The sequence below is a fragment of the Trichomonas vaginalis genome, chromosome II (genome assembly GCF_026262505.1).
Source record: "Trichomonas vaginalis G3 chromosome II, whole genome shotgun sequence".
Classification (NCBI taxonomy): domain Eukaryota; phylum Parabasalia; order Trichomonadida; family Trichomonadidae; genus Trichomonas; species Trichomonas vaginalis.
The window spans coordinates 23,499,444-23,513,319 of NC_067204.1; the positions used below are offsets into that span (position 1 = coordinate 23,499,444).

A 13,876-nucleotide genomic window follows, 5' to 3' on the forward strand; every position below is an offset into this window, starting at 1 on the left:
TCAGTTCGTTGGTATTATACCTAAAGACCCTGAACCAGAAGAGCAAGCTCCTGTTATACAACAGCCTGAACCTGCACCACAGTCAAGTTGGCAACCAAATCCACACCTCAAGTATTAAAAAATTATATTTTTACCGTTCGATAGTAGTTGTAGATGAAACTAAGTTCTAAGTAAAACGCATGGTATAATGGAATTATTCTCTTTCTTCCATCTGTAGTAAACCATACTTGAAAGTCTGAAATACTTCCACTCGGCGGTTCGTATAACTTTGTAGGTTTTTCGTAAAAGTCATTTGCCAAGCATAAGAAAGAGTTTTGGGCGCCAGAAAATGAAGCATGAACTATAATAGCATCTGAGTCGAAAACATCTTTAAATAAATATGGTTCATCTCTTGCATATCGACTGTAAATATTTGCTAAAGGAAGTTCGACTTTCTGATTTAACATTCTTTGCAAATAATACCATGACATTGCAGTGAATTCTGTATATATTTGTTCGTCTTTCTTTGGATTGTCTTCGTAGATTTGAAATGACACTTGTGAATTTTGTTTGTCATATACAATTCTCACATAAAGTGTGCTCTCGGTATTTGCATATTCATCAGCATATTTTGCATAACATGAATTTATTTTATCTTCTATATTTTTTAACGCAGTCTGTAGAGAAGATGAAAGGTCAACTTGTATTAGCTCAATTTCTTCCCACATTTTTCGTTTCCCTTCAGATATATAATCTATATGAAACCTTACAATAAATGGAAAACTTTTATCTTCTACAGACACAAACTTCATTCTACGAAAGCCAATAGCTTTTGTGACAGATGGGTCTCTTAGCCATCTCAATGGGTAGTCAAAACGATAGCCTTCATGCTTTACGGTCTCTGTCTCAAACTTTTGACCGACATTAGTAAAAAGTTCATCTAATGGTTTAGTTGTAGCAACTCTTGAATTTTCTTTTTTCTATTGAAAGCATATTTTATCTAGAATAAAAATGTCGAAAGAAACAGCGTCTATGAGAGAAATACAACAACCGACAACTCATTTTGCAAGCTCTAAATAAGAACACAAAAAACTTTTCAAACTATTCTAAGATATCTGAGTCATTGAAAGAAGGAAACTTAAAACTGACGATAAACCCATTGACAGACGAGTTTCTGTTTCAAGACAGTAAGAACCATACTGTTTGTATAAATCCAACAAAAGAACTTTAAACGAGAAACCTATAGATGAACTTCTTTTGAAAGCAGATATTGACAACAAAGCTGACAAAGAGTATGTTGACGATGAGTTAGCACGTATGGCTAGTGCGTTAGTGAAGAAGGCAGATAAGGAATATGTGGATGAAAAAGATGAAGAAATTAAAAAATGGTTGAATGGTACATGAACGGACAACAAAGATTTTAGAAGGTAAAGCCAATACAGGGTGGGTTTCAGGATGTTTAGACCTTAAAGCCGACAAAGAAACTGTAGATATGTTGACACAAACGGTTTCAAGTCATACCAGAGGTTTAATGGAAGATGGACAACAGTTGAAAGAGCTTGAGAAAGGTGTTACAGAGTTAAGGAATACAAAAGCAGACTCGACATGGATAAAAGGATATGTAGATGCAACAAAAGAACGTATTTTCGCATGGACAGAAGGAACATACCCACAAAAATATCATAGACATAGCATCTCTGACGTAAATGAAACTTGAAGAAAGGTTATATAAGAAAGCAGACAAAACAGAGCTTCAAACATTAAAGATTGAAATACTTCAAACAGTATATCCTATAGGTTCTATTTATACGTCAATGAACTCTACCAGACCAGAAGTAGTACTTGGTTTTGGAACTTGGACTCAAATAGTCGAAAGGTTTTTGTATTGTGCAAACTCTTCAAAGGTAACAGGTGGAAGTAAAACGATTTCAGGTGAAAACTTACCTGCACACAGTCACTACATAAATTTAACTACAGCTGAAGCAGGTTGCATAAGCATAGATATTGGGATTGGACAGGAATGACAAAAGGTAAAGGATATGATGTTAAAGACGACGTTAAGTTTGCTATAAATTGTTACTGGGATGACACTCAGGGAGAGGAAGCCATACACATCGCATTACAGGATATTCGGAAACAACGGGAAGAGTAAAGACTACATGCCACCTTACATGACAGTTTACGCATGGTATAGAAATGCTTAGTCGTCATTTTCAACTTCTTTAGCATATTCGTCAGCAGTTGTCTATATTTGTTAGGAACTGTCTTTGAAAGTATACCACCTTGAACTTTGACAAGTTTGGAACGAGGTCTGACAATAGTAGTTTTATCTTCTGCTTGCAGTGTGTACATTTTGCCATGTTTGCCTAAAACTTCATAATATTCTCTTGTATACTTTCTTTTTTTTACGAACACGAATGCGAGTACCTGTCGAGTTCCCATTGTTGTCATAGTCAATAGTATTTTCATATGGGTCGCGTTTAGGTATTTCTATTTTTACTTTGTCACCTTTCTTAAGTTTGAAGCCTGGCATTTCTTTCTTGTTTGTCTCTTTTGACTAAACTATTAATATATAGTCTTTCTCTAAGTCGGGGTTGTTTTTCATTTCTTCGGGGGAATGGTTTCCCAAACCTTTTTGTTTACGGTTATTGTAAATATTTAAAACTTGTCTCATCTTTGCCATGGAGAAGTGTCTGTACTTGTCGTCATATGACATTTCATTTGCTTCACCACCTTGTGGTTGGTTTAAGTCTCTTAAGATTTTTATACAACTGTCAATGACACCAAGAGCAGAATGGTTTTGGTCGACAATGAAATATTGGTTTACATTTTTTGAACGCAGATAGTTTTTAATATCGTCTGATTTGAAAGAACTTTCACAGTCAGATGTCGTTTTGTTGGATGGTATTTGTCAACGAATATTGTCAAAGCAGTTTTCACATCTAAAATATTTTTTGGACTGCAATGGTATGGCTTCACAGTATCTTGTGTTTTGACCGACAAATATTAGCCAGTATGGTGGTCCATCTTCTCTATACCTCGGAATGTTTTCCAAGATATCCATAAACCAAGCATTTGGTGTTGAACTAAAGATTTTTATCATGAGTGCTTTCTTTGTCGCTTTAGAAACATAGGGGTCCTTGTTTGGATTCGTCATTTTTTAACCCATAAGAAATGGGTTTATTTGGCGCATTAGCAGGAGTTGCATCCAGATTTTTGCCCGCAGTGGGAACAATAGCCAGAGGTGTATTTGGAGTTGGAAGGAAGATTTTGAGTACATTAGGTATACTTAAAGAGAAAGCACAACCTATTATACAAACTGTACAGAAAGGTTGGGAGGTAGCACGAGATGCAGCAAATCTTATTCCAAATCCTGAAACAAGAGGAAAAGTTCAAGGATGGATGGACAATGTAGGAAGAGAAGCAGGAAACTACTATAACAAAGCAAATGACTACTATAACCAAGCAGGGCACTATATGGACCAAGGTGAAAGATTCTTTAACAGAGGATATAACCATGCACAACAATGGGTAAACAATAACCAACCTCAACCGCCTCAAACGTGGGGAATGTAAAATTTTTTACTGAGATGAAATGAACAATACAGCATTGAGACAAATGGGTTCAAGATGGATTTGTCGACTTCCAGTAGTTACACAACCACGTGTTTGTCAAGTTCTTCCTATACCTCAGGAAGTTTTAGACCGACTTAAAAAACAACAACAACCAGTTGAAAACAAACCAAACTAAAATTTTTTACTGAGATGAAATGACCGAAGAAGTTGAAACGGTAGATTTGACACCACAAACAAAAAGTTCAGAACCATTGTCAAAACCTGTCAAAGAACTTACAGATGAAGAGAAAATTCAATAATAGAAAGTGCCAGGTCTGGAAATACAAACCCTAACTATAAAGTCACTTTTCATAGAAATGGAACGGCTAGTATCTCAAAAAAGAAACAGACTCTCACAAATAAAATATTGAAGTCTGAAGGAGCTTTCGAGACAACAGATGGAAAAGTTTACTTCACTGACCAACAGTTCATTATAGAACATCTCATTGACTTAGAGTCGAAATATTCTAAACTTTACAACAAACACAAAAAGTTGAAAGGAAAACAAAAACAAATGGCATATGATATTTACGAAGATGTTGACGACACAACTGTTCCTGCAGGTGAGGTAAAGTCAGGTGAACCAAAAAGTGACGAAAAACCGATAGAAGAAGGTGAGCCAAAAACTGAAGATAAACCAAAACCAAAGGTTAGTTTCCAAACTAAACCAAGTCAACCTTCATTAGCTGGTATGGGTTGGCGTCAAAGGCTTCTGGTAGCTGGTGGTTACGTAAAGTAAAGAAAAAAATATTTTTTCAAAAAATATATTTTTTTATTTTATTTGAAATGTACGCCGAGTTTGTTGGAACAGACCGTTGGGAAACATGTTTGTTAGATGAGAAATATGAAATTCACTGTTGTGAGTCATTTGAAGTCAGAAACAAAAAGACAAAAAGAGTTTTAAGCGAATGTGAGCGAAATAACGGATATGCTATGATGAGTATGAGTGGAAAAAAATATTTTAAACATATTGTCATTGCAACTCATTTTATACCGAACCCTAACAATTTACCTCTTGTAGACCACATAAACCGTATAAGAAACGACAATAGACTTGAAAATTTACGTTGGGTTACTCGTTCTGAAAACAATAAGAACAAAAGCAAATTTCGAGATATTGTATTCGAATTTGTCGACGAACTAGAAGATGAAGCAATTGAAATTACAGACTATGGCAAGCATACGTTTGAGTTTTACTACTATAGCGAAGAACAAGACTCTTTCTACTTTTATACCGGCGTAAACTATAGAAAATTACAAGTATGTTTTACTAAGGCGGGCTATGCTTATGTAAGCACTAGAGATACAGATGGAAAACGCGTTCAAATATTTCTTAACAAATTCAAGAAGCTATATGGCATACCATTTTAAAACAGTATATTTTTACATATATTAAATGCTTCGGGTTGAAAAACAAAGAACAAAAGTAGCAGATACAAAACAAACATTTTATGAGCTTACAAAGGGTGTTATGAATGAATTCAGCAACATACATCCTGACCTCGTTCATTTTGTTGCTAAATTCAGTAAAAATATATTTTAGGGTAGATGGTTAGATCTAACCTGTCTTCTACCCTCTTTTCTACCCTCTTGAATTTTCATGAATTTTGTGCTGAATTCGACAAAAATGAGTTTTTGGTTGAAAGAATACGGTGGAGCCAAAAGTGGCTCGACCTCAAAACAAGCATTTTGTGAAGAATATACCAATCGCCGGAAAACAGCGGGTTGGTTTTTATACAAAATTCAACCGTTGAATTTTCATGAATTTCCTTAAGATAGAAAAAAATAAAACTAACTTTATTTTTTTAAGTTTGGTCATCCTTCACTGTATGACAAATATACTATATTTTACTTAAAAATATGCAAGCGGCTCATAGCTCAGTGGTATGGGCTACCTCGTTACAGGCGTCGAAGACCTCGTTCAAATCCCGATTCGCGCAGGTTTTTTCCTTTTATGCAGTGAAATTTCATGTACATAGGTTACTTTGGTGTTAGACCCTAGTGAAGAAAATAGAACGATATAAGTTTACATTTGTAAGGTTACTTTGGTGTTAGACCCTAGTGAAGAAAATAGAACGATATAAGTTTACATTTTAAGTTACTTGTTTGTACTGTTTCAGAACAAAGACTTGTACTGTTCAGAAACAAGACTTGTACTGTTTCAGAACAATATTTGTACTGTTTCAGAACAATATTTGTACTGTTTCAGAACAATATTTGCACTGCTTCAGAACAATATTTGTACTGTTTCAGAACAAATTTCCCGTAAAAGCTCTCAATTTGTGAGAAAAATTTTCTGTTTCAGAACAATATTTGTACTGTTTCAGAACAATATTTGTACTGTTTCAGAACAATACTTGTACTGTTTCAAGACAATATTTGCACTGCTTCAGAACAATACTTGTACTTTTTCAGAACAATACTTGTACTGCTTCAGAACAATACTTGTACTTTTTCAGAACAAGACTTGTACTGTTTCAGAACAATACTTGTACTTTTTCAGAACAATACTTGTACTTTTTCAGAACAATACTTGTACTTTTTCAGAACAAATTTCCCGTAAAAGCTCTCAATTTGTGAGAAAAATTTTCTGTTTCAGAACAAGACTTGTACTTTTTCAGAAAATACTTGTACTTTTTCAGAACATACTTGTACTGTTTCAGAACAATACTTGTACTTTTTCAGAACAATACTTGTACTGCTTCAGAACAATACTTGTACTTTTTCAGAACAATACTTGCACTGCTTCAGAACAATATTTGTACTTTTTCAGAACAATATTTGTACTGTTTCAAGACAATGTCCGACGTCCCACCAAAAAATATTTTTTTTATTTTTATTGTAAGAACAGTATGTCAGTCGAAGCAAAAACGTTCACGAACAAATCTAATGGCGAAACATTCACAAAAGGCACTTACAACGGTATTGAAGTCTTACGTAGAGACAAGGATGGTTATATAAATGTAACAAATATGTGTCAGCAGTTTAGGAAAGACTTTAGAAAGTTGTTGGAAAATAAGTCCTGGGAAGAGTATTATACGGCATTTTGTGAAGAATATACCAACCGCCGGAATTCCGACGGTTGCTTTTTATACAAAGTTCATGCAGGAATTCCGGATGAAATCAAACAGGTTAGAGGAATGTATGTAGACCCAAGACTCGTAAACTATATTGCAATGTGGGCTTCTCCAAAATATTGTATAGCAGTTGGAAAAATTCTGGACTCCATAGACAAGAAAGTTCATGAGAAGTTAGATGAAGAAGAACGAAGATACAGTAGAGAATGCAAAACCTTTGTTTGAAGAAGAAGTTAGAAAAATGCATGAAAAACAAATAGAACATGAACGTGAGATATGTTCTGGTTATAGAGACTCTCCATACGAACTAGACCAATGGGAACAAGAAGATTTAAAGAGAGAATTTAGAGAATATGAACTCGCTAAGATAACATTAGAAGCTGCAGAAGAGAAGTTAAAAGCTTGGGGTTGTTTTGTACAAAAATATTGTGAGTAAATGAACCATTTTGTTGCTGAATTCAATAAAAATATATTTTAGGGTAGAAGGTTAGATATAACCTGTTTTCTAACCTCTTTTCTACCCTCTTGAATTTGTCAAGATTTCTTCGTAAATGTTTTGTCAAGACTTCTTCATAAATGTTTTGTCAAACATGAACGTAAATGTTTTGTCAAGACTTCTTCATCGTAATGAGTGTAAAGGACCCAAAAATATATTTTAGGGTAGAAGGTTAGATATACCCTCTTTTCTACCCTCTTTTCTACCCTCTTGAATTTTCATGAATTTTCCCGAAATAAAAAATAAAACTAACTTTATTTTATTTATTTTTTTTATTTTGTATAAAAAAATAAAAATGTCAACAATCGGCACAACAACAATTCAAACAACTACAGCACCAAACTCTTTAGTCATGAACCCAACTTCAATGTTAGTAGAGATGAAAAGCTTCATTCCTTCTTCATATACTTTCGAAACAAAAATCCAGAAGATAAAGCAAGAACTTTTAACAAGTAATTTAGACTGTAGTGCGAAAGATGAAACAAATGAACAGTATCTTTATGAAATGCAGGATATTATTGACCATCTACCTAAACTTCCTGAAATACAACAACAAAAACTAACCATTCCCGAATTTGACGAAATAGAAGTCAGACTGACTGACTCAGTAGAAATAAAGAAGTTCATACGAAAGGTAAACTATGAATTCCTTGGATTTCATTGCAACCACAAAGTCATGGACATTGACCTTTACAAATCCGAAGAATTTAAGACCTACGACAACTTTGTTTCGTTAGTTGCAAAATGTGTTTGGGAAATAAGAGATAAAGATAGTAGGGGTAAGGTATGGAACGAACAAATAAAACCCGCTATGTTCGAGATGAAGAAAACCATTGACGCCTTAGTCATACTAGCAGGTAAGATTTCAATGTACAATGCTAAAATGAACCCACAATGTTCAAAATGTAAAGCAGCAATGAGGAAATATAACTACTCCGTCAAAGAGATAGAAAGAATGAGAAACGACTATGCAGATTTAAAGAAAGAAATGACAAACAATGAGTTTGAAACAGTTGGAAAGATAGACAATGAGACCAAAGTGGTTAGAATAGGTGATTTAAACGTAAGATACTCAAAGAAATACAACAAATATTCTTTGTCAGACATTTTATCTCCATCTGGAAAGAAAGCAAAGGACTGGGTTAGAATTGCTTCTAGTCAGAAAATTTTGACAAGAAATCCTGAGCTTATGATATCGGTAAGATTCTATGGAACTACAGCATATCTCATCGACAAAAGTCTTATACCAATAGTTTTGTTATGGTTAGACCCAGTTGTTGGATATAATTTCATAACATATGGTTCGTTCGACTCAGAACGTTGCAGTGAAGGCTTACTTTACATCGTTCAGAAACCGAAGGACTTCAATACAAAGAGATATAAGATAGGAAGAACATTTAATATAACTCAAAGATATGACAGTACAGTCAATAGAGTCAAGGTTGTGTTGGTTAACGATATGAGAGCTGCAGAAACAGAACTACTTGAAAAGTTTGAGAAAATGTATGGTGCTCCCATAAAAGGTAAAGAAACGTTTGAAGTAGATGAGATAGATAAAGCTATAAAATTATTTGACGAAGTTGCTGAAAAATACATGTAAAAATAACGTTTACCATGTAAAACGCTTATAAAATAACTGGGGTAGAAAAGAGGTTAGAAAACAGGTTATATCTAACCATCTACCCTAAAATATATTTTTTGGTCATTTACGCTCATTACGAAGAAGAAGTTTCGACAAAACATATATGAAGAAGTTTCGACAAAACATATATGAAGAAGTCTTGACAAAACATATATGAAGAAGTCTTGACAAAACATTTACGATGAAATCATGAAAATTCATGAAAATTCACGAGGGTAGAAAAGAGGTTAGAAAACAGGTTATATCTAACCTTCTACCCTAAAATATATTTTTGCTGAAAAATGACCAAATTTCATGAATTTCCTTAAGATAGAAAAAATAAAGTAATTTTTTTATATTTATTTTTTTATTTTGTATGTAAGGACAGATATGACAACAACAGAGAACACAACAACAGTTATAGTCCATGAAGCTATAAATGAAGAATATGAGTGGGTTCAGTTTAACAAACAACTCCGTCTCATTCGTTCGGTCAAAGATGACATGTACCAAATGCAAAGTATTTTGACAGCATGTGCTACACCAGATACTAAGAAACCACAAGACTGGTTTGAATTAAATAGCACTCATGAACTTTTGAGTGAGTTCGAACATGTAGAACTTAAAAAGATGTACCAAGACAGACAAAACTTACCATCGTATCTAAAAGGTATATATGTTCATAAGTTCCTAGTTAGTTCAATAGCAATGTGGGCTTCACCTCGCTATGCTTGGTATATTTACAGACTTCTTGACGAAGTTGCTGAAAAATACATGTAAAGCGTTTATTTTTGGTCTTTTATAAAGTAAGAAAATAACGTAATTTTATTTTTTTTATTTTTTTATTTTGTATGTAAAGACAGATATGTCAACAACAGAGAACACAACAACAGTTATAGTCCATGAAGCCATAAATGAAGAATACGAGTACATACAGTATAACAAACAGTTACGTCTCATTCGTTCAGTCAAAGATGACATGTACCAAATGCAAAGTATTTTGAATACTCTTCGTTCTACAAAGCAAGCACGTCATTGGTTTGAAAACCAACAGACAAAAGAACTTTTAGAAGAATTTCCTCATATGTTTGCGAGTGGTAGAAAACCGCGGAACGAGATTCCGTACGAAAATCGTAAAAATTTGCCAAATAGTTTGAAAGGATATTATGTTCATAGACTTCTTGTAAATGCTGTTGCAATGTGGGCTTCGCCTCGTTACGCTTGTTATATTTTCAAACATCTAGATGAAATTCATAGACAAGAACGTGAAGAGATGGAAAAGAAACTTCAAGCAAAAGATGAAGTCATTGAAGCAAAAGACAAAAACATACAGAAAAGAATACCACGTTCGGTACCAAAAGGAAAGGAAAAGAACTATAAGTATATGATTTACACTGAAGAGATGGAAAATGAAGAAGACAGAGATATGGTTATGTTGCATTTAGTCAGAAGAAACAACAAAAGCTTTTACGACCTTGCTAAGATTTACAAATCTGACAGAAATTGGTTCTATCGCGAAAACTTACCGATTTCAATGACACCGAATGAAGATGTTAAACAGATAGTTCAAGATACGTTACCTCAAACACACTATGATATGAAAGGTTGTACAATACTTACCTTCAAAGAAGATTTGCCATTGTTAAAGGAAAAAATAACAGAGTATTTTGACAACTTCAAACAAGCAGAGTAAATGAACTCTTTATTTTTCAAGCTTGACCTTTACATTCTGCCTGAGGAAGTCTTTAACAAGCTCGTTAATTTCAATTAGATAAATTGCTTCGTCTAGGGGGTCAAGCTCCATACTGAGTCAGTACAATATTGTACTTTTTCAAGACAATGTTGTACTTTTTCAAGACAATGTTGTACTTTTTCAAGACAATATTGTACTTTTTCAGAACAATGTTGTACTTTTTCAGAACAATGTTGTATAAATTCAGTACAATGTCTCTCAAATTTGAGTACAGCTGTACTTTTTCAGAACAAGTCTTGTACTTTTTCAGAACAAGTCTTGTACTTTTTCAGAACAAGTCTTGTACTTTTTCAAGACAATGTTGTACTTTTTCAAGACAATGTTGTACTTTTTCAAGACAATATTGTACTTTTTCAGAACAATGTTGTATAAATTCAGTACAATGTCTCTCAAATTTGAGTACAGCTGTACTTTTTCAGAACAAGTCTTGTACTTTTTCAGAACAAGTCTTGAACTTTTTCAGAACAATGTTGTACTTTTTCAGAACAATGTTGTACTTTTTCAAGACAATGTTGTACTTTTTCAAGACAATGTTGTACTTTTTCAAGACAATATTGTACTTTTTCAGAACAAAGACGGTTAAGACACAAACGAATGTCCGACGTACCACCAACCGAGTCCATTCCACAGCCAGAAGAACCGACAGCCCCAGCACCACAACAGACTTACTAAGACTAAACTCTTTATTTTTCAAGCTTGACTTTTTACAATTTGAACTTTGTTCGCGTAGATGTGAATTCTGAAAGAAGTATGAGGGTCTTGTATGACTTTGTACTTCTCCCATAGTTCATGTCTGTCAAACTTACCTGCCATGGACTCTTTCATAAGTTCCATGAAATCGTCTTCGGACAATCCAGGGAAAAGTACAATGTCAGTAAGTATTCTCTTTACATCCTTACTTAAACTCTTGGCTGTCTGTACACAAATGACAACTGAAATGTTAAAGTGTCTGAGCTTCTTAAGAATTCGACACATGTCTTGTTCTCTGTTCTTTAACAAAGGATGAGAAGCAAAGTCATCTAAGATAAGAAGACATCTATGAGGGTAAGTCTTCCAATCGTACGATTGCAATTTCTTCGAAATGTATTCTATCTCTTTCTGTTTGTTTCTGAAGTGTTTCTTCTCTAATATTCTCTGCATTTCCTCATTTGGGTCTTTAAACTTCGAATTTATATACTCATTTATAGCATTGTACTTCAAAACTCTTCTTTGGTACTTCTTTATCCAATCTAACAACTCAGAGTCTTTTATACATACTAACTTAGACTTCTTTATAATATCTTTGAACGAATTGACGGTTTGATCGAATTGACCAGAAGTACTACAAATGACTACTAACTCATAGAATGGGTTCTTCTCATCTAGTTCTTGTTGTTGTGCAGCCATTTTAAGATAAGTGAAAGTCTTACCCGACCCAGGTGGTGCAATTAGACCTGTTATACCATTCTGAGCAAATAAGAACTTGTCATGTATGGGTTTTATCTGAGCATTTTCCAACTTCCTCTTGTTCTTATTTAAAACATTCTCAAATTTCTTGTCAATGTCAGCAAACTTTTTTTCTAACATATTTTTAGAAAAATTAAAATTTTATCTTTTAGAAAATGTCTAGCGATTTCGCTATCTATATTCGAGACAAACTTTTCGACTCTAAAACATCTGTCGACCATAAAATCTTACATAGTGTAAACAAGAAAGGTGAATTTGTTCTAAAGTTCTGTTTCTGGGAATATGACAAGAACCATAAAACATTACAAAGAGCAGTCTTAAAATTTGTCAATGACAGACTTGTTGACAGAGATGACGCCGATTGGAAAGATGAAGTCCAACAAAAGTTCTTAGAATGCAAAGAAGGCACATGCGCTGTTCTTGAAGATGAAATAGAAAACAGAATAGAAGAGCTATTAAAGGACAAAGAACTTTTACATAAATATGGTTCGGAGAAATTTGACATAACTCCACCAGAAAAAGAAGAAGAAGAGAGAAAGGAAAGAAAAGAAAGTAGAAGAAGAGAAGAAAGAACCTGAACCAGTTCCAGAGAAAAAGAAATTTGACATGTAAAAATAAAATTTTATTTTTAGAACATTTCTGGGTCAATGTCAATGTTCTCTTCCTCTTTAGGAGCAAACACTGGCTTAGACTCTAAAATCTTTTTACCTAATTACCTTGAACTTCAACTATCTTAGACTCATAATATTCATAGTCGTCTGCTTTCTTTGGTTCATAAGGTATAACAAGTTTGTATGCTTTGCCTTCTTTAAGGTTTGAGAACCTTCTGTCAAAATTTTCTTTGACTGCTAACAAACCTTCTATGTCTAAGTCTTCAAATTTCGCACCATTTTTAGTCACAATAGCAAACTTAACAGGTTCGATGTTCCAAACTTTGTCAAATGTAGACTTTTCAAAATGGTAGAAGTAAACATTCAAATATATGAATGGGTCTAGTTCTTCTTTGACTTCTGTCATGTACTTATTTACTGAGATGAATTTCGTCATCTTTTCTATCGGATAAAAAAATATTTTTTTTTAAAACGTTTTAAAATGGTATGCCATATAGCTTCTTGAATTTGTTAAGAAGTATATGAACGTGTTTTCCATCTGTATCTCTAGTGTTTACATAAGCATAGTCATCCTTAGTAAAATATACTTGTAATTTTCTATAGTTTACACCGGTATAAAAGTAGAAAGAGTCTTGTTCTTCGCTATAGTAGTAAAACTCAAGCGTATGCTTGCCATAGTCTGTAATTTCAATTGCTTCATCTTCTAGTTCGTCGACAAATTCGAATACAATATCTCCAAATTTGCTTGTTCTTATTGTTTTCAGAAAGAGTGACCCAACGTAAATTTTCAAGTCTATTGTCGTTTCTTATACGGTTTATGTGGTCTACAAAGGTAAATTGTTAGGATTCGGTATAAAATGAGTTGCAATGACAATATGTTTAAATAGTTTTTTCCACCCATCCTCATCATAGCATATCCGTCATTTCGCTCCCATTCGCTTAAAACTCTTTTTGTCTTTTTGTTTCTGACTTCAAATGACTCACAACAGTGAATTTCATATTTCTCATCTAACAAACAAGTTTCCCAACGGTCTTCTCCAACAAACTCAGCGTACATTTCAAATAAAATAAAAAAAATATATTTTTTATTCTTGAGCTATTTTTTATTCTTGACTTTGTTGTTGCATTTGTTCCATTTGTTGCATTTGTTGTTGAAGTTGTTCTTGTAGTACAATACTTTCACCAGTTGCATCTTCCAATTCGAAACTTTCTGCCGTCATTGACAAATACATAGGACATAAAAGTTTTACAGGAACAAAGTTTGCGTCGACTAAGGTT

At 33.7% G+C, this 13,876-nt stretch overlaps 6 protein-coding genes and 4 pseudogenes across 10 annotated transcripts, besides 1 other annotated feature; 8 read left to right on the forward strand and 2 right to left on the reverse strand.

Annotated features, from left to right (window-relative positions):
- Positions 1 to 1,239: 1,239 nt before the first annotated feature.
- Positions 1,240 to 13,876: part of a mobile genetic element that runs on past the window's edge.
- On the forward strand, positions 3,154 to 3,555 carry TVAGG3_0596980 (uncharacterized protein; the record flags this gene model as incomplete). The annotated part of the gene is made up of 1 exon (XM_051239641.1): positions 3,154 to 3,555. One exon carries the CDS (start codon positions 3,154 to 3,156, stop codon positions 3,553 to 3,555), a length of 402 nt encoding a protein of 133 aa, XP_051097465.1.
- Positions 3,575 to 3,730, forward strand: TVAGG3_0596990 (uncharacterized protein; the record flags this gene model as incomplete). Its single annotated transcript, XM_001301487.1, has 1 exon — positions 3,575 to 3,730. The coding sequence occupies one exon, from the start codon at positions 3,575 to 3,577 to the stop codon at positions 3,728 to 3,730; it is 156 nt and encodes a 51-aa protein (XP_001301488.1).
- Positions 3,750 to 4,333, forward strand: TVAGG3_0597000 (annotated as a pseudogene). Its single transcript has one exon. A coding segment is annotated over exon 1 (584 nt).
- On the forward strand, positions 4,381 to 4,965 carry TVAGG3_0597010 (His-Me finger endonucleases family; the record flags this gene model as incomplete). Its single annotated transcript, XM_051239642.1, has 1 exon — positions 4,381 to 4,965. The coding sequence occupies one exon, from the start codon at positions 4,381 to 4,383 to the stop codon at positions 4,963 to 4,965; it is 585 nt and encodes a 194-aa protein (XP_051097466.1).
- On the forward strand, positions 6,567 to 7,107 carry TVAGG3_0597020 (annotated as a pseudogene). The gene has a single exon. A coding segment is annotated over exon 1 (541 nt).
- TVAGG3_0597030 (organellar and viral DNA polymerase type B) lies at positions 7,463 to 8,617 on the forward strand (the record flags this gene model as incomplete). The annotated part of the gene is made up of 1 exon (XM_051239643.1): positions 7,463 to 8,617. A coding segment is annotated over one exon (1,155 nt), but the record flags the coding sequence as incomplete, so codon positions are not given.
- On the forward strand, positions 9,669 to 10,481 carry TVAGG3_0597040 (KilA, N-terminal/APSES-type HTH, DNA-binding family; the record flags this gene model as incomplete). The annotated part of the gene is made up of 1 exon (XM_051239644.1): positions 9,669 to 10,481. A coding segment is annotated over one exon (813 nt), but the record flags the coding sequence as incomplete, so codon positions are not given.
- TVAGG3_0597050 (protein of unknown function, DUF4106 family) lies at positions 11,232 to 11,681 on the reverse strand (the record flags this gene model as incomplete). Its single annotated transcript, XM_051239645.1, has 1 exon — positions 11,232 to 11,681. The coding sequence occupies one exon, from the start codon at positions 11,679 to 11,681 to the stop codon at positions 11,232 to 11,234; it is 450 nt and encodes a 149-aa protein (XP_051097469.1).
- On the forward strand, positions 12,246 to 12,599 carry TVAGG3_0597060 (annotated as a pseudogene). The gene has a single exon. A coding segment is annotated over exon 1 (354 nt).
- On the reverse strand, positions 12,616 to 13,034 carry TVAGG3_0597070 (annotated as a pseudogene). The gene has a single exon. A coding segment is annotated over exon 1 (419 nt).